This window comes from Cyprinodon tularosa, unplaced genomic scaffold (genome assembly GCF_016077235.1).
Source record: "Cyprinodon tularosa strain WSP-4 unplaced genomic scaffold, ASM1607723v1 ctg51, whole genome shotgun sequence".
Lineage (NCBI taxonomy): Eukaryota > Metazoa > Chordata > Actinopteri > Cyprinodontiformes > Cyprinodontidae > Cyprinodon > Cyprinodon tularosa.
Genome location: NW_024039241.1, coordinates 1,590,862 through 1,617,388, shown reverse-complemented (window position 1 = coordinate 1,617,388; position 26,527 = coordinate 1,590,862). Strand labels below are relative to the sequence as shown.

Here is a 26,527-nt window from a genome sequence, read left to right as displayed (position 1 = left end):
ACGTCTGGCAGAAAGAACTGATTATAAGGCCAACAGAAGGGAAACAGAAGAGGGAGGGAGAGAGGAAAACCATGAGAGCGTAGATGCAAAAAAGGCAGGAAAAAAAACAACAAAAAAACACCACAGTGTAAAAGATGCACAAGGAACAATAACGCACTGTGTTGGTGAAAGGGAGCTGGTGAGAGCAATGAGAAATCAGGCAGACTTTAGTCATCGCTGCTGCTGAGAAGCAGTCCCCTCTCTCCGCTCCATCTCTCTCCGTGCCAGCTTGAACCGAGCCTCGGTATGGTCTAGGGAAATGGGTTTGGGGCTTTTGATTCGGATTTGCAACTTTAATGCTGTAAGAGTGGATTTGACCGTGCTGTTATTTCTGATTGAACACAGTGTGCGACGCGGAGACTCCTGCAGTGCCTGCTCCCTTCCCTGCAGCCGCCGGCTGTGTTTGGGCTATGGTCCTGCCTGAGAACCGGGGCATCACCCAGATGAACAACTCCGACTGTGTGGGAGGGTAAAGGCAACAAAAACAGCAGCATGGGAGCAAAGCAGATGAAATGGTAGGACGCGCTGTTTCTTTTTAACATTGTGATTATTCTAAACATTAAACGCCAGCAGCCTACAGGCTGCTATTGTTATCAACAAGGCGCGTATGCATGAGAGACAGAAATACACAGAACCAGGCCTACATCCAGAACAACCCACTCTCTGGAATTGCATGTGGATTTTAATTATAGGCAACTCATAATAACAGATTTTTATCACAAATGCATGCGTTTATAACCCAGAGAAACCCAGAGAATTGCTGCATGTTTACATTGCAGTGGACGTGGGTGTGTCCCTTTATGTGTCTGCAGGAGATGAGCCTTCATTGCCTAGCAACCACTAAAGCAGACCTGGCCACGCTAGATGTTTTAGAATAAAACTACTGCTACAGTGCATTGCTTTCATACTTTAAAGTGTATTGCTGTTCTGTTTTTTTAAAGTATTTTATTACATGTCATATGATAAACCAGCATGATGCACTGAACTGTAAAGCAGAAGGAAAAGGCACATTCTGGAGCCTTCTTGGGTCAATGCTTTGTTAAACCACGTTTTATAACATTTAATAAAGTGTTTTTTATATATATATTTTATCTGAAGATTGAAACTTTTGCTCATTGCAAAAATAGGCAGATACTGACTGGAGGGGATATGTGGACTTCCATCTTCCACAGAGATGGGAAGTAACAAAGTACAAATACTTCGTTACTGTACTCAAGTAGATATTTCTGATATTTTTACTTTACTTTACTACTTATTTTTCTGGGGACTTTTTACTTCTACTCCTTACATTTTTACACAAATATCTGTATTTTCTACTCCTTACATTTTAAAAAATTGGCTCGTTACTTTAGTTTTGAATCATTTCAATGGAGTTACCGTTATTATTTTTCACGTCATCAATACCAAATTCAGTCTAATTGGATGGGAATCTACTTTGCATTTGACGCACCACTGCAAGATGAATCGACAGATTCGGCGGTATTCATTGGCGGCAAATCATTGCAGCTTGGTGGCGGTGGCGTTAGCATAGTAGCATGGACGACGAGATGATTGAAAATGAACACATCGGAGATCTAGTCCTATTGGCAGACATCCATTTAAAATGTAGGCAACGGCATGAAAAAAGTGGTTTCTACTTTTACTTTTATACTTTAAGTAAATTTACCAGCCTGTACTTTGATACTTTTACTTGAGTAAAGAAGTTTAATCAGTACTTCCACTTTTACCAGAGTATTTTTTAACACAACTGTACTTTTACTCAAGTACGGAAAGTGAGTACTTTTGCCATCTCTGATCTTCCAGGTTACACAGAAACTCTCATTTTGATGGACATTGAGTGGTTTATTCTATAAACAGAAATGCTTTAAACTAGACATTACTGAAGCCTTCTTGGGTCTATACTTTGTTAAACCACTTTTTATAACATTTAATGAAGTGTTTTTTTTATATATATAGTTTTACCCCCTTTTTTTCTTATCTGAAGATTTAAACTTTTGCTCATTGCAAAATAGCCAGATACTGAATAGAGGTGATATCTGGACTTCAATCTTCCAGGTTGCACAGAAACTCTCAATTTGGTGGACATTGAGTGATTTATTCTATAAACAGAAATGCTTTAAACTACACATTTCCTCTGACCAGTGAGGAAAAAGTTTGCTGTCAAATGTTTGCTCCCTTAAACAGCTTTTGTCCCAGGATTTAGCTCTGTCCATTTTTCTATCACTTCTGGTGTCTTTCTGTTGACCACTAGCCATCCTACTGCATGATGCTGGCACTACCATGTTTCACACTGTCTTCCAGGTGAGATGCAACATCCACTTTAATTCACTGATTGCATTTTGACGTTAGGCCAATAATTACACTTTTGTCTTATCTGATCAGCGCAAGAGTATAGCTTTGCGGTGAAAGTTGGTGGGGACACTCTTAGGATGATGGCTGATGGACCTACAGTTATTCTACACAAGGCCTTTCAATAGGCTTTGTATTTTCCAAAAATAAGCTAAAACATATATTTATTGAATGCTTTCCTAATGTTGAGATCACAAAATAATCAAAATACACTGATATTTATATTTATAGACATTCACGTATATAAAAAAAGGATGAATAACAACCGATTCCGATGCCAACAGCAATATATAACGCCTTCCTACTATGTACACAATTTCAGCTTCATTCATGCATTCACCAATCCATCCAGAAAAATGTGGATTGATTGATGGATATTTTTCCTTTCATCTAAATTAGTGATTATCCTTCTTCAAAAGCAGAAAAATCTAATTGAGACACTTGCCCCACATATTGCCAAAAGCTATGTATTGAAATTATTGGTGGGGACATGTCCACACCAGTCCTTCAGAAAGTTACACCTGTGGATCAGAGCATCTTCTGCCACTTTTTTTCTGGGAGTAAACTACAAAGAAGGCTTCTGTTGGCTTTTTTCTTGTCATTATTTCACATTGGCTTGATTTTTAAGGACAACTAAGTCTTGTTTTTCCACAGTTTCTTCCAGTTACATGCTCGGATAGGCTGGTATCGGCCAGTATCGGTATCGGATCGGAAGTCCAAAAACAATATCGGTATCGGATCGGAAGTGCAAAAACCTGGATCGGGACATCTCTAGTGTCTATTGTCCAGATTTATACAAAATATTGTTTCCCTTAATACTAGAATGGACACACAAACATGAGCAGTGACATCATAGTGCAAAAAAAAAAAAAACACCCACTGTCTGGTTAGCATGCTTTCTTTCCTTAGGGAAGGAAAGATTATTTATCAAGCATATTTCATTAGCAAGATAATTCAAAGTGTTGTACATAAAAAAACATAAAAGGAAAACAGAGAAAAGTCCATTGCAGTGGCTTAGAGGTAATTAGATAATTAAGGAATAAAAATGATTAATTAAATGATAAAATATTTAATAACATAATAAAATGAATGAAAGTTGGACTACACATTTTAACTAATAACTTTACATAGCACAGTCAAAGGTCACTCTAAACAAATGTTTTTTTTTTTTTTTAGACTAAAGCTTCTTCACAGTTTTCTGGGGTTTTTTTCATATTAGTGGAGCATGCGAAAAAAGTAATACTTTAGTTCCGTTTTAATTTAGATTAAGAATATTTTGATGCATCAGTTTCTTTTATGCATTTACCTAAGACTTGAAGGGGTCCATATGGTCACCTGGTTACATGTAACATAGAGGTGTGTGTCATCTGCATAGTTTGGGTAACTGAAGTTGCTGTTTATTATAATCTAAGTTAAAGGGGAACTCCGTTTTTTTTTACATTGGCCCCTTGATTTTACGTTATTACATCATGTTCTACTCACCCATATATAATTATAATAATAATATAAATATAAATAAAAAAAAACACGGATGTCTGGGGAACAGTGATTCTCCTACATGTTATGAATGCCTGCGTACCATAAATGATAAATTATGAACAGTTCAGTTTGTGCCTTGAAGTCGTTGCCCACAGGAAGACGTTACTTGGATATAACCTAAGGGAATCTTCAGAACAGCTCCAAATGACACAAAACTCATATGGGTGAGTAGAACATGATGTAATAACGTAAAAAAAACTAAGTCTTGTTTTTCCACAGTTTCTTCCAGTTCAGCTGCAGGTCTCTGCATACAGGGCTACCATTAGCCTCTTATTAATGCTCTTCCTACCTGGCGTTTCAGTTTAGGTGAAAGTGCATGCGTTGGTATATTTCAATTATGCCAACCTCCTTTATCCGTATACTTTACATGTCTTGGGTGTTCTGTAGTGTTCATGCTGTAGTTCAATTTCAATAACGTTGAGGGCTCACAGAACAGCTGTATTTACATTGAGATTATAATGCATGCATGCTGTACTTCTGGTATTTCTAAGATGTTAAGTAAGATTATGGATGCTAAATTATGAGATGTGACAAAAGTTTTATGAATAAAAATCCTATTGCAAGACAATATTAATGAGAGTTTACTGACTTCTTTGATTTAAAAAATACTTTGAAAGTGTAAATCAAATGTAATATAAGTAAAAATAAAAGTTAAGTTTAAATTAGGCTTACCAACATTTCCTTAATAATTATAGTAACATATGTATTACTATAAAAATGTTAAGAGCGGCTGTGAACTCCATAAAATGTTATTATATAGGCAATAAAGCACTTTTAGCTGCATATTAACATAGTGATGAACAAATATGCATGCTCAGTAATTTCCCCCTCAGCTTATTATGTTCTATTAATCTGTTGGTACTAAAGCTCATCCTCTGCAAATCCCATGCAGTGCCTAATCTTTGGCTCAACCCATATGTTCCCGTTTGAAATGGTATTTGCTCTGTTTGTGTTTTTGTGTCAAAGCTGAGCACAGAAAATAATTTTTAAACCCACTGCTTTTGGAGTAATAGAGGCGATTCTGAAAGCGTTTTTTAACATGCAGTCAGAGAGCTTGCAGGGGCCAACAGTTCCTTGATCCGCTTCGAAAAACACTTAGGGATAATTAAAGTGGCATCTGATAAGATGCTCACTTCCTGTTTTTATGTGACCTCAAGTAATGTCTCTGAGAAGGAACATGAAGGAGAAAACAATCAGACATGCTGGTTATTGACGGATCTGTTTTACCGTAGGAGGCCACGCATATATAATACATTACAACAATACTACACAGAATTCTCACAGAAGGTGTCATTTTCTCTAAAAGAAGGAACTGGACTGAGAATCACAAATTGTTGCAGAGGCTCCTTCTGACATTTTATAATGACAAACTAAGATTCTGGCATAAAGTCTGTTCAGTTTGTTTTAAACAGCTTAGACAGAATGAAAACCAAAATTTCTACTTAATTGTTTACATTTTTTCATAAAAACTTAAAGGTGTGGTGGTAGATGTTCTTTTTCCAGGTGGATCATCAAAATAAGTGGTCCTCCTAACTGTCAATCATTCTGGTGATATGTTTATGTAGGGCCATCCTACTTGCTTGTCCCCAGTTTCACTTACCAGTGGTGAGACTAGCTAGTGGCAAAATTGCAAATCTTCTTTTGTAAAGTTAGCCTGTATAAGCGATGCAAACAGCAGTTTTTAAACAGAGCGTGCACGAGGAGAAATGGGCTCCTGTATGCATTTCCTCTCGGGAGCGGGTACAGGGATGTGCATGTGCATTTTTTATTTTTGTTGTGGAGAGGGCAAGTCTTTTCAAAAATTTGCAAAAATCCTCCATTATACCTTTAATAATTCTGGTTGTATAATTAAACTTGTCACTAGTTAGTAGCTTGAACCCTCCAATGTGTCTGAGGTCAGGGAATTCGCCGAGAAGTTTAATGTTTACTGGCTTTTATTCATCCCAATCCAAGCAATGATGTGTTATGGATCATTATGTTCCTAGTACACCCCTTTCAATTTATATTTCCAATATTAAATCCCCAATGACCCTCAATGACTGAATACTGTTGTGCCTTTAATTTTTTTAATGATTAAATGTTTGTTAACAAATAGATATGATTGATATAAATGTTTTTATTACCAAGGCAAAAACACAAGGAGCACTTATGATCAATGAGGACATTATATATTTAACCACTGCTCTTTGCCTACATGCAAATCTGTTTAAAACCTGAGCATTAACCTCTCAGCAGCTTCTTTGTTCAGTTTCTCATGCTGCTGCTGATTCCTTTAGGCATGTTTCCAGTTTAGCTGAAGATATCACAGGAATGTGCTGGGTTAGTCTATGCTGGAGCAGCGTGAACTCTAAAGTGACAAATGTTTGTTCTCTGTTGTGATGTTTGCTTATGTTAAGTAATGCCTGCAGATAGGCATAAAGTCTGGTCAACTGAGGTCTAAATCTAGCTGTATATTGATGGGAAGAAGCATTTTTAACTGTGAAAATAGAATCCCTCGAGGCATTCCTTGGTTTCTCTGTAAAGCTTTATCCCACAGCTAAGCCACATTTTTTTCTTCTTTTTAACATTTTTTTTCTTCCCAGCAGCAGGGTGTCAAATTCAGATGGCTTTTTTATAATGGGTTTTCAGTGCTGAGTTTAGACCTGTTTTTCCTTGTTTCTGCAGGGGCCTTTGGATCAGCCAACCAGGATATTAGTTGTTCCAAAAAAATGAGGCAGAATATCAGAGGAGATGAATCTTTTCCCTCTGAGCAATAATTGGTTGAACAGACATTAAAAATATGACAAAATTTATGTCCAAAAAGCCTCTACATTTGGCTGAAAAGTGAAAGGTGAAAAGCTGCAATTTTCAGCTAATTGAAAAGACATTTGAAACTGGAATTTCAACATCTTTTATTGGACTGAAGTGGGACAAAATAAGGCCAACCAAACACAGCACACTTTTCAAAAAATATTTCTGGACTAAATCAAGACTGTGACGAACAAGGATGACCAGATTGAGCCTAAAAACCAACATCTTCATGACGTTTGGTGTTTGGGCGGGGTTTCTATTTTGGCTCCTTAACTCTGGATGTTGCTTGTAAATATTAGACATCTTAAGTTCCCTGTTTTTGAGTTTCTTTAATAAAACAACAACAGCAACACATCTATACCCAATGGTTTCTATTTTAGTGTAAATTGGGATGGTGCTTTTAATGGTTTCGTTTTATGAATGTTTAAATATTATCATTATTTATTTATTTTTTTTTTTTATCTATGTGATAATGGTTTACCAGTTTAGATAATGAATTTGTCTGCCGAGTTCCTAATGCCTAAATTATAATGAGATTAGGGCTGCAACTAACGATTATTTTAAAAATCGATGAATCGGACGATTATTTTTTCGATTAATCGATGAATCGGACAAAAAATATTTTTTATATTAACCTCTTTATTCCAAAATAAACATTATAGACAGAACAAACAAGCACACAAGTACAGGTTGCTCATTAACTGTACTGGTGCAATATGAAAAATAAATGTTTGTGTTAAAACTACGCAAACTTACATGAGAAATGTAGCTGTACATCCACAAAATATAGGGTACTTTGTTTCATAAAGCGCAAAAAAAGACATTTTTGTTTTTAAAAGCCTCTAAGGGGTTCAAACAATAGGCCCCCCCATTTCAACAAATGGGTTTTTTTTAGACTAGAAGAGGGCTGCCTTTTAAGACAGGAAAGTATAGCAGTTAAAGTTGCTACTTGAGAAAATACTGAACCATAGAGATAAAAATAGCCCTGTGATTCAAATTATAAATTGTATTTGGAATAAAAATGAGAGAACTAGGGGTGCTAAAAAACACATCCTCCAAAGACAGATATTTACATGGGAATGTGGCAAATATAATTAATTGACATATTACTGATCTTGCTGGATTTTATTCTGCTTTACTTCCATAAATTGCAGGATCATCTTTACTTTATCTTTGCCAGAAGATTTAAACTTTAAAAGTCTTGCCCTCATAATTTGCAAGTTAATTTATTTATAAAGTAAATATAAACGCTGCTTAAGCTAATTCAAATGAAATTAAAAGTAAAATAAGTAGCCAACCTTATCACTGTCTGTAACCTACTAACACGGTAAGGAAAGCATCAGATGAGCTACCTGAGAAACTAACGTTACGTTTCCCCACTTTAAAACCAAACAAACATGGTGGTTCCGTGCCATGTTAATTTCTTTTGAAAAAAGTTGCATGTTATCACTTTTTTCGCTTTACAAAGCGCAGGCTATTTTAATTATTGTGATCAATTTGCGCCGTCAATCCCGGTGCATGCGCGCTTCATTTGCAGTCTGGACGCTGAGGCTCTGACTGAGAGGGACTCCTGCGGGAAAATGCGGTTGGGGTGGGGGAGGCGCCCCACGGCAGAGTAGGAACGATGCATGCTTTCACGTAAGAGTCTCCAAAAGCCGCCAGTGACACCGAAAAAAGTCGCCAGATTTGTCGCTAGTCGCTTTTTTGAAAAATAGTCGCTGGAGAGGTCTGAAAAGTCGCGGAGTTGGCAACACTGCACCTGCGGCGCTGACTCGCTCTGCCGTATTTTTTTTTCTTCCTCTTTCAGTCAAGAGGCAGTGATGACGGCGCGGCAGATGACGCAATAATCGCGCGACACAACTAATCGATGATGAAATTCGTTGCCAACGCTTTTAAAAGTCGATTTTTATCGATTTTATCGATTCGTTGTTGCAGCCCTAAATGAGATTACCCCACCCCAAAAGGCCTCTATTTACAAATTACATGACAATTGAATTTGATTTAGGGGATTAAAGTAGAGGAGGTTTGTACTTGCAATGTAAAAACTGAACAAGTAATGGTAGAGGGCAGATAGTATACCTTTCCAAGACAGCATTTAGTCTTTTATGCTCATATTACATTTATAAATAAGCAGATTTTTCCAGGATGGAGATAATTTCATGATTTCATTCTCAACCTGTAGGTAGTAAATATAAAGCGCAGTTATTTACTGTTGTTGGTTTGCCTGATCCATTCATTCCCTCCTGCACGTCCTTACCATCTGTTTCAGCCTTAGCTCTGCCAGCCCTGCCCACTCTCCCAAAGAGGAATATGTTATCGCCCAGTCCGCTGAGGCCCCTACGGAAGTAGTCCCACATCAGCCTGATAACCAGGGGGAAAATCAGGAAGACAAATCTGAGCCGTTAGAGAGGAAATCTGTCCCAGGTTGGTCCTTTACACATTAACTTTTGTAGAGCCAAATATCATGCATCATGTACAAAAAACAGTTAAACCGATTATCCCTTTCTCTTCCTATCAGAGAATGTGTCACTCTGTGGATTGTGTCCCATGCTTGGGCATAATGGGCAGGAGGAAGAAAAGTCCTGGGAGGAGCAGCTGGATGCCCACCAGGAGCAGCTGGAAAAGGAGATGCAAGAAGCCAGGAGGATGGTGTTTCGGCTACAGGTAACTCTATTTGATAAAACTGCTTAGTCTCAGTACAGAGGTACAAACTGTGGGGCCAAAATGAGACTGCCGAAGGCCTCATGGCTCCCAACTTTACCTTCCCTGCCCGGGCCATGACCTGATCCTGATCCACTGAGAGCACTGAATGATTTCATCTCTCACTGTCTCCCTCTCTCTCTCTCTCTCTCTCTCTCTCTCTCTCTCTCTCTCTCTCTCTCTCTCTCTCTCCCTTGCTCTTGTGTCCTTAGTGTCTATTAGGCTTGTCCCGATCCGATCCACGTATCGGATCGGGACGCCGATATTGGCAAAAAAATGCGTATCGGCAAAGCATGTAAAATGCCGATCCAGACTGCCGATCCAGTTTTTAAAAAAAATCCGGTCCGTATTTTCCAGTTTCGCCGATTGAAACGATCCATTCCACTATTTTGCGCCAGTGTTTCCCTGTTTTGCATTTTTATTAAAACTTACAGTAATACCTGCACCTTTAACTGTTTACGGTTTTACTGTTCACTGTGCAATTTCCGATTGCTATTCATAATTTTGTCCAGTTTGTGTTTATCTCTTAATAAACAGGTAAGTTTGTTGTTACCAAGCATTGTGTTTTATTCAATCTCACCTAATTTAGCTGGCTAGATGTTCTCAAGAGTACTAAAACCCTTTTCAACATGAGTCTTACAACTAAGGCTAAATACTTTAACTTAAACTTAAATACATGCTCGGATAGGCTGGTATCGGCCAGTATCGGTATCGGATCGGAAGTCCAAAAACAATATCGGTATCGGATCGGAAGTGCAAAAACCTGGATCGGGACATCTCTAGTGTCTATTGTCCAGATTTATACAAAATATTGTTTCCCTTAATACTAGAATGGACACACAAACATGAGCAGTGACATCATAGTGCCAAAAAAAAAAAAAAACACCCACTGTCTGGTTAGCATGCTTTCTTTCCTTAGGGAAGGAAAGATTATTTATCAAGCATATTTCATTAGCAAGATAATTCAAAGTGTTGTACATAAAAAAACATAAAAGGAAAACAGAGAAAAGTCCATTGCAGTGGCTTAGAGGTAATTAGATAATTAAGGAATAAAAGTGATTAATTAAATGATAAAATATTTAATAACATAATAAAATGAATGAAAGTTGGACTACACATTTTAACTAATAACTTTACATAGCACAGTCAAAGGTCACTCTAAACAAATGTTTTTTTTTTTTAGACTAAAGCTTCTTCACAGTTTTCTGGGGTTTTTTTCATATTAGTGGAGCATGCGAAAAAGTAATACTTTAGTTCCGTTTTAATTTAGATTAAGAATATTTTGATGCATCAGTTTCTTTTATGCATTTACCTAAGACTTGAATGGGTCCATATGGTCACCTGGTTACATGTAACATAGAGGTGTGTGTCATCTGCATAGTTTGGGTAACTGAAGTTGCTGTTTATTATAATCTAAGTTAAAGGGGAACTCCGTTTTTTTTTACATTGGCCCCTTGATTTTACGTTATTACATCATGTTCTACTCACCCATATATAATTATAATAATAATATAAATATAAATAAAAAAAAACACGGATGTCTGGGGAACAGTGATTCTCCTACATGTTATGAATGCCTGCGTACCATAAATGATAAATTATGAACAGTTCAGTTTGTGCCTTGAAGTCGTTGCCCACAGGAAGACGTTACTTGGATATAACCTAAGGGAATCTTCAGAACAGCTCCAAATGACACAAAACTCATATGGGTGAGTAGAACATGATGTAATAACGTAAAATCAAGGGCCCAGTGTAAAAAAAATGGAGTTCCCCTTTAAGGTTAGCATGTAGATATTAAACAGCGCTGTGGAGCGCCACATGTGGTTTTGTTGTCTCTGATGAAAACTTACCTACTGACACAAAGAGGTCCTGTCCTTCAAGGAGTTAAACCAGTTAAGTACTGTATCAGAAAGGCCAGCCCAGTTATCCTGGTGCTCTAGTAAAATGGACTGATGAACAGTGTTGAATGCTGCTCTAAGGTCCAATAATATCAGCATTGTGGTTCCTTCATAGGAGACATTTATATGGTTGTCATCAAACACCCGGAAGGGCTTTCTCTCTACTGTGCTGAGCAGGGAAGCCAGACTGGAAGACATCGAAGTATTATGTAGCACTGGTCTTTTCATTCTGGGATGTTTATTTGACAGTGGCCATGTGATCCTTTCATTGCTTGTATGTCATTATTTTGCGCATCCTTAAGGCAGCAGTATTCTGCAACAACTGTGAGTAAATAGGACTGCTATGTGGAGAAGAAGCAGACAGAGGAGATGTGAAAGAGACTTCTCTCTTCAAATGAGAGAATGAAGATTTAACCAGGACCTATTGCCTAAGATGACTTAAAGCCAAAAACAGGCGAGGAACTTCTGCCAAATGGATCATTTCAACAAACCCTGACAGCCTGTCAAGGTCATTCTTTCGGTTTCTGAACTTAACGCCACTAGGCTTTCGCATCATCTTTCTAGACAGGATATGTGAAACCTTTTTTTTAAGAATGAAGCAGTTTGGCTTTTTAAAAAATATATCTTTTCATACAAAAAAAAAAAAAAAATAAAAAAAAAATATATATATATATATATATATATATGACGTTTATATATATATATAAGACTTATATATGTATATATATATATATATATATATATATATATATATATATATATATATATATATATATATATATATATATATATATATATATATATATATATATATATATATATATATATAGGTTAGTAGTTAAAAAAGAAAGGACAAAATTAAGCTTGATTGCTAGGTTAAAGAACATTACAGTCAAACATTGGTTTTATTTTTCAGACTGTATCTATGAAATAATAGTAGGGTTAGGGTTAAACTGAAGAGTACAGTCTGGTAAATAAGACTCGAAAATTGATAAGTAATCAAAGCAGCCCTGATTATTTCTATTTTATGGATTTGTCCTTTAATGTTGGCCTTAAAATTGTTCTTAGGATTGCTTTCAGAGGTATTATTAAACCAATAATGGCCGATGCTTTTACACATATAATCGCATTTGATATAGCCCCATCTTAATACCAACCCTGTTTGTTAATATCTCAAAAGATTTATATGCATAACTAAAAGCCAGAGGTTGTTGCTTCCAGGCTATATTCTTCATAAATTCTAGACTTGTTTTGGTTTACAATTTTGCTCGGTCGGTCCGTGACTTGATGTTTGCAGTGATTTTTTTCCATCATGGGTTTATTTAAACAAGCCTTGAGCATTCGGTTAATTCCACTCTGTTGTGGTGCTTGAGGCGCACAGGGCTTGCTATGTTGCGCTGTTATGCATGATATTGCTGCCGATTGTTGTCACTATTCCTAGCAGTAGGTTTGCGTTTGCAGCCTCTGCCCTGACCAGAGATTATTTCTCCTCAGTGTTATTCAGCTGCGCAGGGTGCATTTGAGTGCATAAATACAAATGCTATGACTCTGAAGTTGTTCTATGGAGCAGATGCTTCATGTTTTTGGTCTGTAAAGACCCGGTGAGGCATAGACATCCTGCTAGTCCACATGGAATAAAACATGGTGAATAGGCGCACCCTTTAAATCTCAGGGTCTTGCTAGTTTCTACATTGGTTTTAGAAAAATATAACACTATTTAGAAGCAGTTTCTCCAGTACCAACATAGTTTATACATAATGAGATCGAGGTTGCCTCTCAGCAGGAGGTTGTGGAATTAAATTTTTTTCAGTGTTCTGCTGAAAATAGTGGACATACGCATAGTAGGGAAATACTTACAGGGCCTTAAGGGGAGATTTCAAAGAGGAAACAAGAAAGAAGATGGTTCTTCTAAAAAGTGATGAAATTAATCAGATGTGTGAACCTAGAAGTTATTTAGGGGAAACCTCCTCCTCCTCCTATGGTGAGTTTTTAACCAGGTACAGTTAGTTTTTTTTCCACTGTATGAAATCATACCATATAGCCAATGAAAAGGTAATTTGTTTGATTCATTCATTAATCAAATGTATTTAAATTATTTTGTGTAAAAGATGATACAGGCAAAGGAGAAACCCCCCAAACTTCATGCAGAAAGAACCTCAGCTGGGAGTGAACCCACACTGGAAAAAAATCCAAATCTAGATAAGTAGTTTTTTCTTAAAATAAGTGCATTTGTTCTTGGATTGAGGAGGTAAAAGGGACTTTTTGCCAATGGAACAAGACAATTTACATTTAAAATAAGAAAGCACAATTGCATTGTATTATTCCAGGTTCATGTTATCCAATTAATCTTATTTTAAGAGTAAAAATACTAATTCCATTGGCAAACTATCTCATTTACCTACTCAAATTAAGGGTAAATACACTTAATTTAAGACATGTTTACTTATTTCTAGATAGTTTTTTTCAGTGCAGGACGTTCTTGCTAAAAGGAAACAATTGCAACAGCCCCTCCCCCTATGTACGCTTAACTAATTAGTAATTATAATTTACTCTAACAGACACTGAAAAAACAAAGAGTATTTTCTTCTTATGTTGCTAAAAAGATATATAGAGTAATTTTTTTATGTTTACCAAAGTATTGAGGCTAAAAATAATAAAAGTTCTTTAAATAAACACATCAGATGACATCCAGAGGCTTGCTTTCTTCCACATAAACAGTGCCGGCGCTTTAATATTTCACAGTGTCCTCACTTCCAGAGTCAATATGGTATCATTTTAGTATTTAGCTTAGACTTGTTTGTCGGTTCATATATAGTCCTTTGTGAAAGTACTCATACTCTTATACCTTTTCACATTTTGTTACCATACTAGCTTAAATGTAATCAATCAGCTTTTTCACAAGAATAAAACGATCAATGATTTTTAAGATGATTAACATTTTTTACCGATAATTCATTTGTATCTATCAGTAATATATTCTGTAAAATTATACTTTAAAAAACATTGCAGAAAAACCTTTTACTGCAGCTACAGCTGCAAGCATTTAGAGGTGTGTCTCTATCAATTTTCTATATCTAGATACTGGATGCTTTGCCAATTCTATTTTTATAAAATAACAGAACTGGTCCGAAATATATGACAAAATATAAATATAAAACAATATACGGTATAAAAAAAAAAAAAAATATATATATATATATATATATATATATATATATATATATATATAAATATAAAACCCTATTTTGGGTTGCTGTTATGTTCAAAGGTAAATCTGTGCTCAGGTCTCATTTGCAGCCTCTGATAGATTTAAATATTGACTATTCTGAGCTCCATCCATCTTGACCTCATCTTCCCTCTCTCTACAAAATACAAGCATCCTCACAGTTTGATACAGCAACCACTTTGTTACACTGAAGTGAAGAAGAATTCAGGATGATGGAAAGTGATGTTTTGCCTCACATAATGTTTTGCAAATTGTGGGTTTTGTAAAAACACCTTCTTCTTTTAAGTTTTTCCTATTATTCTTTTCACTTTCCCAGGACCTCTAGTGTATCCTGTCAGCAGAATATCCCAACTCAATTCTGAAAGCATTATTCTCTGAAAAATCTCCCCTTTCCTGGCAGTCTAAAACTGAATTACACTTACGCAGTGTGTTTACTAATTTGGTCAATTGTTGTTTTTTATTCATTTATGCATATCATTCAATTTTATGTAAAAGTGTAAGAGTAAAGAGGGTTCATTATAGACCCATACTTGTTATGGGGTTCTCATCTATTTCCAACTATATACATTAATATGTCCTCAGCAAATGTAAATCCCAGAAATGAGCCAAAACTGACTTTTATTATCTACTCATCAAATTTGAACTTTATACTTTTTTTTCTAAGTGCTTATGTTCTTTTGAGCTGCTTGTGTGCTTTCACCTTCAGGGTCTTCTGTTGCAAGGCTCCCTACCTGAGGAGGACCAGGACGGATCGGGGAGCTTTGGAGACAACAGAGCAACCACGGAGCAGCAGCTGGTATGGTACAGCTCTTCTAACTTGAGAAGGCATCACTTGGTCAACAATCTTGTGTGAAGTGTCCATGTCAGGCCTTCTCCTGTGATGATGTTTGCACCCATCACTCCCTTCAGGGCAGCTGCTGGAGAGTGCCGATTAATTCTCTCTGATCTGCTAGCCCGCTGTCACGCGTTTTTATTGCCTCTTCATGCGTTCTGACATTTTTCCGTTCTCTAATTATCGTGCCCATGGACTCTTCCTTTGAAGGTTCTAATCCGCAGTCGTCTGGACCAAAGCATGGAAGAAGCCCTTGATCTGAAGGTACAGTGAGTAAACGTAATTGGAATTAATATAGATGAGCTTTTTTTCTTTAATGAGTGTGTTCATGTGTGTGGCTCACAGAGGGAGCTCCTGAGGCACAAACAGGAGACAAGACATATTCAGGCCATCAAGGTAAATCTCTTAGTTCAGCTTTTTACTTATGAGACTAAAACGGATTACAGAGCATAAGTCGATTTATTTAATTTTGTATGGTATAAATCTGAGGATTTAGTAGTTTTTGATCATGCACACAAAGAGATACTCCAGTAAGGATTTTCGGAAAATGCTTAGTTTTAGTTTTAATTAGTTTCAGTTATAGTTTAATTCTTTTATGTAATACGACTTAGGTACCGGAGGGAGAGACTTTAAAGAAAGATAATAAGAATAAAACCTAAATAGGAACAGACCTCTGCTGTAAAAAAAAGTCACATGATTGTCCTATACCTACTATCTGCGAAAAGCAAAAGCATCAACAGGACACTTGACCTCATTAATGCATAATGATAAAGACACAAACAAACACAGACGAAATTCTCTCTTAAAATGAGTTAGTTTTCATTATTTTAGTCAACTTTGTTTTACGGTTTTAGTTCGTTTTCGTGTTTTTATAAGTCCTAGTTTTTAGTTTTATTTTTAAAAATTTTAGTTTTCCTCATTTTGTTAGTTTAAGTTAATGATAATAACCGTGAGAAGGACATATATCTAGTTCTCTTTAAAGCCCTATTTCTATTTGTTTATAACAGATACCATGTAATGAAAAAGTGTTTGTCCCTTTACAGATTTCTTCTACTTTATTGAACATTTATTAAATTTCCCAGTCAGTCTTCGCAAAAGGCCATTCCCATTCAGCCTGGTTCTGTTGGAGGTTTCTTCCTGTTGAGGGGAATTTTACTTTCCACTGTCACTTAACGCTTGCTTGGTATGAGGGATTGCTGCAAAGTATGCAACACAATGTAGGCACTTGTCACTAAATGCTCATGCAGGAGAAATAAATGCTTAAATTCACGAGCTAGATGCAATCCATTGGGTTTCTTTACATACAAAATAAAAATAAATAACTCTAATAATCTGCCTGTGGGATCTGATATAATGAAGTTTGCAAAGATCATTGGGATCAAATGTCTTTTCATTTAACATTTTACTTAAATGCTTTAGACCCGCTAACTAAATTAAATGTTAGACAAAAACATTCTTTAAAAAAAAGGCAATTCATTTATTCAGAGAAAAACGTTATCCATACAACCTGGAGATAAATTAAAAGTAATTGCCACCTAAAACTAATAACTGGTTATGCCATCTTTTTCATCTTGGCTCACTTTTTTCTTTTAATTCATCCACAGTTGAGTATTTTGAACATTCATGACCATTTAAGGGTGTTTTTAGTTTTGCCATTGTTGCGGCTGTTTGTCAAGACCTGGACCGCATCATTTCATAAACCATTTTATGTGTTTTAGCCATTCGGAGGGGATTTGTTGCTACATAACTCAATGAGCTAGAATTTAAAACCCTTCAGTTTACTACCAGTGATGAAAATGTATGGTTCCAGTATTTACAGCAGGCAGTTGCAGTCATGTAATGAGGTAGGTTTACTGTTGTTGAAAAGGTTTAGCACTGTTTCATGTTTTCTGTGTTTGTTTTTTTCACTATGGCTCTGAAGAATTGGCTTTTTAACCATTTCTGGGCTGGTGATTCAGTGGTCAGTGACTTTGTTTCCCATTTGTCCTAATTTCTTTCAATTCGACTCTTTCCAATGGTTTTGAGAACTTTAAGCCTACTTTATGTTGTTGGGTAGATTCAATTCAATTGTTTTCAGGCCAACATTGGCCTGAAAACTGGTGGCTAGTTAATTTGTCTTCAACCCTTTGCAAAGTTAATCACACTTAAACATGATTCAGCATATGGGATGTTTATGTTTTTCAAATTTGCAATCAATTCAGCTTTTAACAAATAAATCCAGTTATCAAATGAAAGCTGCCTCCTGTGTTTACTTAGGTTATGTTTGTCTGATTGAAATTTGTTGACAAATGTTAATAGGAAAAAGAGGAAAACTAATGAACTTAGTAAAAGGGACAAACTATTTCTCTACACAGAGGAAAAAAATATGCTACATTTTACATTATGTAAAGATAAGACAAAAAATATAGAGGAAATTATTCTCTTATCGTCAGAATAGATTTTTATTGAACTTAAGATTTAGATTGATTCCAATCACTTTTCACTAGTTTGTCGGATCTAAACACGTACACAATTAGTTTTAATTCATTAATAATAAAGTGAACAACAGTGCTTAGGGTTGATGAGATGGATACGATTGGCCTGCCTTTGTGTGGTGACCTCTTTGATCTTCCCATCTTTCTCATTAGGATGCCCTGCAGCAGCGCCTGTCAGTGCAGGAGGATGCTGTGCTGCAGCTTAAGCAGGAACTACTGAGGTGCAACATGACCAAAGATCAGTTAGAAGGAGAAAATGTGAGACAAGACATGATTTCCTTCTTGACTTAAAAACATTTCTTTCTAGGAGTCTGGTATACGTGAAAGAAATATTATATTCATAGAGCTAACCCTATCCCACTTTGCCTCCCTCCAGGAAGAGCTCAAACGCAAGCTGAGTGAAAGGAACAAATTACTCACTGAATATGAGGTAAGTCTTTCATTATTTACATTGAAATGTGTGTTTTTTGGGTTTTTTTTTTATAACACATGCACGGGTCAACACTTGGTTCTATATTTCAACTGTTTTTTTTTCAAAGCAGCAGCAGCTGGGGAAGAAGGACAGATTGCTGCAGCATCAGAAGCTTGATGAAGCTCAGCATAAAGCACATGAAGTCGGCCACGGACGGGTACAGAGCATTACATGGTTATAGCATTACAGCAGCGCAATCATTGCCTCAATATGAATAAATGTAACAATAATCAGAGAGCCTTTCTTCAAAGCACGGCTACTTTTCACATGAGGGGGCCAACATTATTCTTATCATATCAACAAATCACTTGATGCAACATAACCACTGATGCATTTAAACAGCCCCATGCGCTGAAAAACAAGGCTATTTTTCTTCAAGTAGTTCAGCATTGTAGGCTACATACACCAACATATACAACAAGTTTTTTTTTTTTTTTGAGCAAGATTGTGAAAAACTCTAAATCTACAGAATTCTTGAGTAGGCGTATTTATTGTGATTTCAAATGTAACATGTTGCACAACAAACTGAGTCACTAATGTGTTTAGAAAAGGTTTTGACAAGAAGAAAGCTTTTAGTTGGAGAAAGATGCTTCTTTAGCAGTGTTTACCTACTATTAACATCAGAGGTTTACATAAACATGTCATTGGGATGAATACATTCCCAGTTTAGTCATTTAATAATTTTTTTTATTTTGCTGTTTTTGAGTATGGAATGCCAATGTAATTTCAATGACATTTAGTGCTTAACTTGAATTACTGCGGATTTTATTGAGTCTTAAATTCACAAACAGGTGGTAAAATGCATAAAAAACCTATAATATTAAATATTGGCTATTTGTTTATTACCAACTCATCATTACGCAGATTTTGTTTTTCCAACAAGCTTCCAAAACATTTCTGGATGGTTATTCAAGCTCTTTTTATTAGGAGCAAAACAGAACTGGTTTTCTTGCATTGCCTTGGGTTTGCAGTAGTCCACAAGATTTTCAATAAAATGCCAGTCCCATTCTAAGAGCTTTATTTTATCCCACTTCATCCATTCCTAAAACAGTGATGCGTGGTTAAGATATATATCCTGTTTATTTTTAGATTTGGGGTGAAGTGAAAGATTTGAAGGACAACCTTGTTTTTTATTATACCCTCCACTTTTTACAATACACCAGCAATGAAATAGCCACTCACTATGATGCTATCTCTTCCATGCGTTCCCTGGTTAAGAGATTCTCATCCCTCCAAATATAGGAAAGTATCTTTGATCTTCCAGCATCTTTGGAGTTATAGTTGTAAGTAGAATTTGTCTTTGTTAGTCCAAACAGTTTTCTTTCATGTGAGGGTGACAGTTCCGGTCTGATGGTAGATACAGGACAATTATGCCGACAAATCACTTTAAACCTTACATCCAAATACATATGCAGCAGCAATGTTCTGCTTCCTGAATTGCTCTGCCAACAGTTTCCTGATCTCTGCAGTATTGAAAAACCTTACCGGTTAAATTAGCCACTCTAGTGCTACTAATAAAGAGTGTTAAAATATCCAACCAGAAATATGCCAGTCGTTTACTGGAACATTTAGACAAATATGATAGGATTTATTACATAGAATATTTACACCGTGTGTCGGAGAACATAAAAAAAGGCCCTTAATTAATATTGCATTGAAAAGGAGAGTATTTAAACATCTACATTTACTAAAGTTAATCTTTTTATTAATTCACTATTTTATCTTTATTCATGTATCCAGTCATTTAGGGGGGAAAATGGTGGCTTTAGTAACTCAGTGGCATTGACTTCTCCTTCAACGTTTCAGCACAATGCATCCGTATGTATCATTTTTTACATTTTTTATTTTTCATACAAGACTGATGTATAAAAGTTTGTTTTTAGTGACACAGAAATTTTAAGTTCAGTTGGTGATGCTTAAGCTATCTCTTAGGAATAGAGAAAGTTGGGGGGGGGCGGATATCAAAGCCAGTTATTCATAAAACTGAATAAACAGATTGGGTTTAGTTAAAGACTGCTTCCGATCCACCATAAGAAAGACTTACGTATGGTGGATTTTAACTGGCTACTATATTGCTTTGAAGAAAATGGGGTTAATAAGTTATTTAATTGAAATTCCTTTAGAGATGAATGCAGTATTTTAAAATGTCCTTGAATTACACATAAAAGGCTAGACTTAAGCTTAGATACAGTACCCCATGCATTTTCTAAAAAAATACATTTTATTTAATTGGATGTGCTTTTAATTGTTAGAACGGTGTTTAAAATTAATTTTTTTTTAAATTGATTTCCTCTTTGAGGTTACATTTTTGTGCATTGATACTAAATACAGTCAAGTCCAACATTAGTTGTATCCCTGGCAGGTTTACATTGTTAAAAGTATTCAAATTCAGAAAAGAAGTATCAATGAAAAAACGGAATCAAAACAACATTATGATCTATTTATGCTTATCTCAATCATAAAATGAAGCCCCTCTTCTAATTGCTGACTAACCTTTTGCATCTATTGATTGGTTTGTCTTTGAAACGGGAATGCCTCTTCGCCATCACCCTAAGCTTTATACAGATCCTCTATCAGTTTTAGCCACAGACTTTGGCTAAGTCACTTAAAAATATCAATGTTTAGTCCAAACAAACATGTTTAAGATGAATCGGTCATGTCAGGGCTCAGGTGTAAATGAACTAAATTTAACTAAATACACATTACCAGTCTTACAAGGCTGTTTTTTTTCACAGGGCGAAGAGCTCCAGCTCGTCAGGGAAGCCCTGCGCAGTCTGAGGGACAGTTTCTCAGGCCATGACCCTCAGCATCACACCCTGGACACTTTAGAGCAGGGTATTGCCAGCCTCATGGACCGACTCCACTCCTTGGACACTCAGCGAAGACAAGAAAGACGGGTACTCACAGATGCACACAGTGACTCTGAAATGTTAGAAATGTTGGAACTGTTTACCAGGAGTAATTGGTTCTTCTTCCAGGAGGAATTTAAATCACCAGGACGCAGAGCCAACTCAACAGACCGTGACTCCTGGCCACCAAGCTCAAGTGAGACAAGCAAAACCTTTGTATTCTGTTCAGCATTTGGAATCCCCAGTAACATCTTACTTAAATCAAATTGTCTCCTTCAATTACACTGTTGTGAATGGAGAACGGATAACCAGCTGTGAGGCCACAATCATTACTGTCTGAAAAAGTTTGTCATCATTTTGCAGAAATGGCGCACTCACACAGTAGCCCGGGTCTTGACGCTGTCGTCTCTACTAAAGTTCTCTACTTTACTGATCGCTCGCTTACTCCTTTTTTGATTAACATCCCTAAAAGGTAAAATAAAAAGTTAACAATATTAGATCTTTGTTGCAGCGCTTAGTTATTTGCTGTAGGAAGATATATTTTTATATTCTTATGTTTTTTAACTGTTACCAGAGTTAAAGCCTGATTGAGGCATGACCAGAGCTTTAAAAGGGTTATTCAGCTGCTTATCCTAGAAAAGCTTCATGCTTATGGGGTGTATGCTTGTATAGATTATAACTGAGTGTTTGTATATTTACAGGCTGGGTGAAGTGACACTGCGGGACTTTAAAGCTGCTGTAGACAGACAAGGCAATTTCAGATATCACTTTAAAGCCCTTGACCCTGAGTTTGGCACAGTGAAAGAGGAGGTAGGTCACTTATTTTAACACCATTTTGAGTTGTAATAATATTAATAAGAAAAACCAAAGTGCATTAGGAGGAATAATTGTATCTCTTTAATTCTGTCACATTTTATCAGATTAAAAAGAAACATCAATGCATTTTTGGGGATTTTATATATAAAACCAACCTGAAGATGGGGAAAAAAAAGAAATATATGATGTAGATTCCTTAATATCTCTTAAATTTGCCTCCATTTCCCTTCATTTCTACGTAAAACTCAATAGAACCAACAACCATCAGAATTAACCTGATTTTTACATTTCTATGACCTCAGTAGGTGTGACTTATGAGTATTTAAGGGTTATGCCGATCATTATTGAATCTAAAGATTCAATTTTAAAACATCTAAAACAATCAGTTAGAAAGGTGTTGCAAGCAGACACATCCTGCCTGTTAAGGACAACAAATGACTTACTATTGTGAGGCCTTCTCTGTCGCAAAGATGCATTTGCTGCAACACAGAGTCACTCAAGGTGAAACTTAATATTCTATAAGCAAGTCCTCCAATATTCATTAGAGAACATTAGCAAACAAAAAGAATCATGAAGAACAAGGAAACAAAGCAGACCATCCATCTTTCTGAATCGAAAAGTATGGCCGAAAATGCAAATTACCAAGACCTAAAAAAAAAAACAGCTGGGAAACAACAAAGGGCATTGATTTTAGAAACAACCTGGTCCATGGTTACTGGGGAAGCTTCAGAAACCAACAGCTCAGGTGGGAGAATAGGTTGAAAGTAGAGCTATGGGCTCTCCTACCCATAGCAAGTGAGCCCATAGCTCTACTGTTATAGAATCTGCAGAGAGGAAGTTGAAAGGAAGACCCATTTTTTGTAGTGTGGTACAAGAGACAGAAATCATATGGAAGAAGGTACTCTGGTCAGAGGGGAAAAAAACTGAATGTTCTGCATATGGCAAAATGAAAACCTGACTGAGCACACTACAGAGGTGGCTGTATCCCCATGGGATACTGTCTGGTCTCAGCAGGGACAATTAAGCTGGTCAGAGCTTAAGGGAAATGTCTGGGGGGGAAAAAAACCCATACGAGTTTGTGATTGTTGAAAAAGTTCAATGGTTAAAGATTTTTCCTTTGTGTTGTACATTAAGTAAATGCTTTTTATTTGGTTCCCCAGGTGTTCCAGGATGGAGCAGTGGTCCCTGGCTGGGAGGGGAAGATTGTGGCATGGGTGGAGGAGGACCACGGAGAGAGGAGGTAGAGCTCAGAGCACCAGAGATCGCCACCTCAAACCTCATCATCCCTACCGGATCAGAACTTTTACTAAAAACAATCTGTCATGCCATATAAAAAAAAAAAAAAAAAGCTGTTAAACAATAACTGGGACCAAGGGAGAGACCATCGTTCATCCGCAGCAATGTTTTAAAAGTGAATGTTTCATACCCAAAAAAATGTCTCAGCATTTTTTGCTACTATTTTATTTAATAGAATTGAATGTTGCTCATAATTTCCTGCTTAAAGAATAACATTCAGCTACAATATCAACGGCCAGTAAAACAGTGATACTTGAAGCTTTTAACTTAAAAAAAAGTTGTATTGGGTGCAGACCTCAAATTGCAGTGTTTACTGACATTTTACACAAAGTTCCACATTGCCAAAAAGTTTTGGTGTTGTTCTGTTGTTTCAATAAACATAACTTATTGCATGAAATGTATTTTTGACATTTATTCCACCTTTAGTGGTTTCTGAACACTACTGACAGATTGTTATTACTGTCAATAACATTTTTTTTAGGGGAAGTTGGTGGAAGGGGGGTTTAGATTGAATGTGTTTCTGAGCACCAGACTACGCAGTGGGAAAACTTTACACATTTGTCTAAAAAACACCCTGAAAATAGATCAGTTTACAGGCAGGATGTTTGATTTTTAGTTTGAAGCAGGGCATATGTTCCCACACAGCATGCACTCTTTATTCTGAATGTTGTTGTTTTTTTAACCACACTCTTTTAAGGTGTTTTTGTTATACGAGTTCACTCCTTGCATGTGTGACGGTGCGAACCCTCTACCTTTTCTCTTAAAATTAATTGGTCACAAAACATCTGCTGTCAGCGTAAGTCTCCTCTTCTTCTTGTAGAAAACGGCGGATGCTGTGTCCTCGTTGACAGTTTTTGGAAACTCCAGGAGCAAATAATAAACATCCTCCACTTGCAGAACAACATCCTCCTGTAAAGCCCAAATATATTCAGGAAGTGGTAAGACTCAGCGTGAACCAATTATGTATTTCATATGACATCCAGGGATGCAGTGAAGCACAGTGGAATCAAAGCGGTTCATTATAAGTGTTCAGAGGAGTGTGCAACCACTAACCTTGGATATTCTCAGCTGGCACTCTGACATGGAACGAACCTTTGGCAGGTCCACTGTCAGCTTCACGCTGCGAGGAACTCCTGCTGCATCAGTCTTCACCTCGAGCAGATACTCTGGCTCCTGAGGCCCCTGGAAAGTGCTGGAAATGACCTGGATCAAATCGTTCTTTATGTGCTCCACGGGTCTGCAAATAATTTGGACTTTGCTGTCCTCCTCTTGTGCCCCTGATTGTTGAGAGGAGATCCGTTGTAGGAGGGAAGCTGGGGTCTGACCGGCTGTGAATGAGAGAAACTGGTGGGAGGACACAGACAAAACGCCCTCACAGGAAGGGAGCAAAGGCCTTGATAAAGAAGTCTGCAACAGCTTATCAGAACAAGAGGTCTATTTACCTGTTTCCAGTTTGGAGGTTGGAGGCTTCTGAAAGCCGAGTCGACATCGTAAGTCATCACGGTTACTGTTTGGACTACAGCTGACAATGCTGTACTCTGCAGATAACAACATCCTGTGCTGTTGCTGGGCAAAACTCAGAGCCAGCTTATAGATATCATTAATATCTGCTTTATCGTCCTTCCTCTTCTGTAGCACAGCGGGGTTTAATGCCACATCCAACACAGCAAGCCATCCTGCAGGGTTAAGAATCTTTAAGTACCTCGCACTATAAAGCAACACAATGACAGTTGTGCAGCTTACAACCAACTTGGTCTTCTGGCTTGATGGTTTCTAGTTTTCCGCCATATAAGTGTGGAGAACAGCTCAGATTCTGAGGTGCAGGCACTCGTTTCCAGCTGCAAATATTAATATAAAGCCAACCTGGCTTTGGTTCCTGACAAGGACACAGATGTGCTCTGTCATTGTACGACTAGAATATGATACATACAGTGCCAGTAAAAGGTTTATATAGACCTGGCATAAAAACCACATGGTATAAATGTACAGCTAAATATGAATTAAAAAAATTATTACACGAGAAACATTTCTTTTCTTTGAAAAAAAAAAGTGATACTAAATTAAGATTTTTCTCTCTTCAATTACACATACAGGTTCAAATATATAGCCATCTACCATTTGGACCATGCACACACTTTCTGAAGCCACAAATAATGTACATTTGGTGGGACATGTCGGCAATAGTAGAGCTCGTTTAAACTCCCTAAATATTCACAGAATTCAGGTCTGACTCATTCTACGTGTTAGCCTCATCTATTCCAGAACCAGTTTTGATGCATTTAGGGTGGTCTGATTACTGTCCTTGAAATGTTTTAAACATCCTTGTTGCTTATTAGAAGGTAAAACAAAGAATTTGGTAATTCTCTTTTCTTAGCAATATTCTCTCAACTTTATGCAAAACGACAGGTACACTTTTCATTACCATGATGCTGTCGCCTCACTGTAGGTGTTGACTTAGGTTGAAAAGACTGATCATTGCCGCTAATTATACTTTTTTTATGTAGACTAAATTGTTAATTCTTTGTCTCCTTTTGAAAATAAAACCATAAAGTAAATATCTTCCAATTACAATCTAACAATTACGATTTCTAACACTGAGAAGTTTGTGTATACAACATGTTAAGTGCCCATATTTCAAAGAAATGCATGGGAAAATTAATTTAAATATACATGATATTGAATTCTGATCTCATTTTAAAAAAAAGTTTTAAAACTGACTGCCAAGCACCGAGTAATAATGACCTACACCCTTGATGTGCTCATTCCTCTTGAAACAGTGTAGATTGACGCTAAGGTTCTGGTGCCTTTCGGCCACCCCTATTAGGCCCCTATTTCTGGCTACGCCTCTGAATGGAGTCATTCTGAGGAAGCACATCTGGAAATGTTTGCCCTCCAAAAACTGTTTGCCCTCCATAAACTCACCAGTATCTGGGTTCGCACACACGAGTGGAGCTCAGGCGGCGCGTTGAATTCAGCTCCTCTCTTCATCTGCTCCTCTATGAACCTGCTGTATGCTACAGGGTCGTTTTCGGACAGATCGTCCAGCATGGACCAAAACTGGCTGACCTGCTGTAAAACATGCCTTCCGCCGTTGGATGACATCATACCAGCTTTTATCTTTGAAGTTTATTTTCTAATGCTGGGAAACCTGACTGTTTATAAAGTAGTCAGCATGTATCTATAGTCTTTTCAACTTTATGTGCACAGCTGCGTTAATGTTGTTAGTTGCCACGGCAACTAGATCAAA

At 36.9% G+C, this 26,527-nt stretch overlaps 2 protein-coding genes across 4 annotated transcripts; one reads left to right on the top strand and one right to left on the bottom strand.

Annotated features, from left to right (window-relative positions):
* Nucleotides 1-23,557, top strand: dixdc1a (DIX domain containing 1a). Of its 3 annotated transcripts, none has more exons than XM_038303373.1 (16): nucleotides 1-283; nucleotides 385-554; nucleotides 8,987-9,141; nucleotides 9,236-9,381; nucleotides 15,248-15,337; nucleotides 15,584-15,637; nucleotides 15,719-15,769; nucleotides 18,001-18,105; nucleotides 18,224-18,277; nucleotides 18,393-18,476; nucleotides 20,060-20,137; nucleotides 21,055-21,216; nucleotides 21,298-21,364; nucleotides 21,532-21,640; nucleotides 21,870-21,978; nucleotides 23,145-23,557. In XM_038303373.1, exons 2-16 carry the CDS (start codon nucleotides 532-534, stop codon nucleotides 23,226-23,228), a joined length of 1,371 nt encoding a protein of 456 aa, XP_038159301.1. In that variant the 5' UTR covers nucleotides 1-283; nucleotides 385-531; the 3' UTR covers nucleotides 23,229-23,557. The 3 variants fall into 3 exon arrangements, with proteins under 3 accessions (XP_038159301.1, XP_038159300.1, XP_038159299.1); XM_038303372.1 differs by having other exon boundaries at nucleotides 18,390-18,476; XM_038303371.1 differs by having other exon boundaries at nucleotides 18,387-18,476.
* Nucleotides 23,558-23,927: 370 nt separating this feature from the next.
* pih1d2 (PIH1 domain containing 2) lies at nucleotides 23,928-26,522 on the bottom strand. The gene is made up of 5 exons (XM_038303374.1): nucleotides 26,203-26,522; nucleotides 25,030-25,156; nucleotides 24,723-24,956; nucleotides 24,334-24,608; nucleotides 23,928-24,189 (listed from the first exon to the last, which is right to left on the bottom strand). The coding sequence occupies exons 1-5, from the start codon at nucleotides 26,383-26,385 to the stop codon at nucleotides 24,055-24,057; spliced, it is 954 nt and encodes a 317-aa protein (XP_038159302.1). The 5' UTR covers nucleotides 26,386-26,522; the 3' UTR covers nucleotides 23,928-24,054.
* Nucleotides 26,523-26,527: the final 5 nt, after the last annotated feature.

Bases quoted from the DNA above. Each gene is read 5' to 3' on its own strand.
- dixdc1a (XM_038303371.1), top strand. From the start codon at position 532: ATGGGAGCAAAGCAGATGAAATG. The intron at 15,638-15,718 runs GTACAGTGAGTA...TGTGGCTCACAG, and splicing joins AAGAAGCCCTTGATCTGAAG to AGGGAGCTCCTGAGGCACAA. The intron at 18,106-18,223 runs GTGAGACAAGAC...GCCTCCCTCCAG, and splicing joins ATCAGTTAGAAGGAGAAAAT to GAAGAGCTCAAACGCAAGCT.
- pih1d2 (XM_038303374.1), bottom strand. From the start codon at position 26,385: ATGATGTCATCCAACGGCGGAAGGCATGTTTTACAGCAGGTCAGCCAG. The intron at 24,957-25,029 runs TTGGTTGTAAGC...TTAACCCTGCAG, and splicing joins CATCAAGCCAGAAGACCAAG to GATGGCTTGCTGTGTTGGAT. The intron at 24,190-24,333 runs GTTAGTGGTTGC...TGGGCTTTACAG, and splicing joins GCCAGCTGAGAATATCCAAG to GAGGATGTTGTTCTGCAAGT.